Genomic DNA, 2,500 nt, shown 5'->3' with positions numbered 1-2,500 from the left:
TCTGTTTCCTCTCTCAGTGCCATGGATCACACTTCTAGCCTCTGTTGAAAAATAGATCAGGCTTTCATTGGATAAAAACACATACTGTGTGTGTGTATTGTGTGTGTATTGTGTGTGTGTGTGTGTGTGTGTGTGTGTGTGTGTATTTTGTGTGTGTATATTGTGTGTGTGTATTGTGATTGTGTGTGTATGTGTATTTGCTATTGTATTAAGAGACTTTAGTCAGGTGTGCAGACTTGGGAAATGTTCCCAACCCTAGCATAGTGATGTGCATAGACTGGTTAGGCTGATTTCAATCACATTGATCAGGGATTCCTAACGTTACTTCCTACTTCATTTCCTTTACAAAGTGATAATGAATCACATCGCATTTGCTGTATACATTTACACTTTCTATCAGCCAGAAGAGCATTTGCTGTATACATTTACACATTCTATCAGTCAGAAGAGCATTTGTTAGAAACATTTACACATTCTATCGACTACAATTTTTGTATGTTTACAGCCGTTGCTACTACTGTTAGCCACAATCACTTTTGATTTTGAAACTAATGTGATCCCCGGTCATCACACGGTGTGTGTGTGTGTTGGGGGGGTGGGGGGGGGTTGTGTGTGACGGAGAGGTGTTTGAGTCCTCCAAACACATACAAACACACACTCTTACACACACACACACACATACACACATGCCCACCTGCCCCCACCCCATCCTCTGGCTCCTCCCACTCTGAGCTGTGCTGCATTCTGACTGGATGCTCCTTGGCAGTCTGCTGCATATTTAATGAGATGCACTGCTGTGGTGTTGGGGGGCGATGAGACGAGGTGTGTGTGTGTGTGTGTGTGTGTGTGTGTGTGTGTGTGTGTGATGGTGTGTGAGGATGCGTCTCGCTCGCGGCGCAGGAGGCTTGCCAAGACATCAGCATCAGCACCAGCAGCAGCCTCAAGCCACATCACCACCTCACAAAGCCTGTGCGCAGGTAGACAAGGAGACGCTCGACATGGCTGCTGTGTGTGTGACTGTGTTTGTGTCGCAGCTAGTGTGCTGTGGGTGTGTATGTGTGTGTGCTGTGTGTGTGTCGCAGCCAGTGTGCTGTGGGTGGATGGCGTCACATGGGGTGTGTGTGTGTGTGTTGCAGCCAGTGTGCTCTGGGTGGATGGCGTCACATGGGGTGTTGTGAGGAAGTGCAGCCTTTTGTTTTGTCTTTGGAGGAGTTCTACTGGAGCGTGTGCTTCGTGCGTGCGTGCGTGCATCTGAAGTGAAGTGCACTTCTGATATCACAGCTTGTGTGTGAGATGGGTGTGTGTGCAGTGAGGTGTGTGTGTGTGCAGTTAGATGGGTGTGTGTGTGAGCAGTTAGATGGGTGTGTGTGTGTGTGTGCAGTTAGATGGGTGTGTGTGTGTGTGCAGTGAGACGTGTGTGTGTAAGGCATAGTGGATACTGCACACCAACGACTGTGGAGGTTCAGCAGGTTCTTATTTTCACTCATCTGCTCTTGGAGACCAGGTGTGTGTGTGTGTGTGTGTAGCTGTGTCTATGACTACCCCAGACAGTGAGACCAGGTCTGCATTAACTACTAGCTTATCTTTATGTCACTGCATTCTTAACTTATGCTAAAAAAAAAAAATGTTGTATTATGTGTGTGTGTGTCTTTGCATATTGGTATTGAAGCATCAGATTTGCAAGAGAAAGAGAGGGAAATAATAGAATTTAATTTCTTATCCTGCTGTTACGAAACACAATTTTGGTTGTTCCAGCTCCAGATTAAGTTTCTCTTAATGTGATAAAAAAAGAAGTGTATTCTGGCCTGACTGACCCCCCAGGCCACTCAGGTCAGCTGTAACTGGTGTGTGTCTAGGAAACTGGATGGGATGTGTGTGTGTGTTTGACTAACCAGTGTGAAGCTGTGGTGAACAGCGTATCTGACCTGTGTGTGTGTGTGTGCGTGTGCGTGCGTGTAACCCCAGGCGACGGAGAGTGAGCCGGGCGACATGGACCTGAGTGGGCTGCCGGAGACGGCAGTGGACTCGGAGGAAGACGATGATGAGGAAGATATCGAGCGCGCCTCCGACCCCCTCATGAGCCGAGACATCGTCCGTGACTGCCTGGAGAAGGATCCCATGGACCGCACGGACGACGACATCGGTGAGACACACACACACACACCCACACATGCTCAGTGATATGGTGGCATAGAGAGGGAGTGTTTGTGTTTTAGTGTATCTGTGTGCGTGTATATGTATGTAAGTAAGTAAGTGTATTGTGTAAGGGGCTGGTGTGGGTGTGTGTATGTGTATGTCTGTGTGTGTGTAAATGTTTGTGTGTGTGTGTGTTGTCTGTGTGTGTGTCTGTGTGTGTGTAAATGTTTGTGTGTGTGTGTAAGTAAGTAAGTAAGTGTGTCGTGTGTGTGTGTGTGTGTGTGTGTGTGTGTGTGTAAGTAAGTAAGTAAGTAAGTGTGTCATGTGAGGGGTGGTGGTGGAGGGCTAAAGAACTGCACTGCAG

The 2,500-nt window shown here is 47.6% G+C and overlaps 1 protein-coding gene across 3 annotated transcripts in view; it reads left to right on the top strand.

Moving 5' to 3' along the window:
* Positions 1-2,500, top strand: part of rapgef2b (Rap guanine nucleotide exchange factor 2b) — a 111,175-nt gene that overhangs the window by 81,937 nt on the left and 26,738 nt on the right. For all 3 annotated transcript variants that reach the window (XM_042061734.1, XM_042061733.1, XM_042061732.1), the window contains one exon: positions 1,966-2,143. In XM_042061734.1, the coding sequence (XP_041917668.1) occupies positions 1,966-2,143 (178 nt within the window). The remainder of the gene's footprint in view (positions 1-1,965; positions 2,144-2,500) is intronic.

Source organism: Alosa sapidissima, chromosome 14 (assembly GCF_018492685.1).
Source record: "Alosa sapidissima isolate fAloSap1 chromosome 14, fAloSap1.pri, whole genome shotgun sequence".
In the NCBI taxonomy this organism is placed as follows: domain Eukaryota; kingdom Metazoa; phylum Chordata; class Actinopteri; order Clupeiformes; family Clupeidae; genus Alosa; species Alosa sapidissima.
This window is presented reverse-complemented; position numbering and strand designations above follow the sequence as displayed.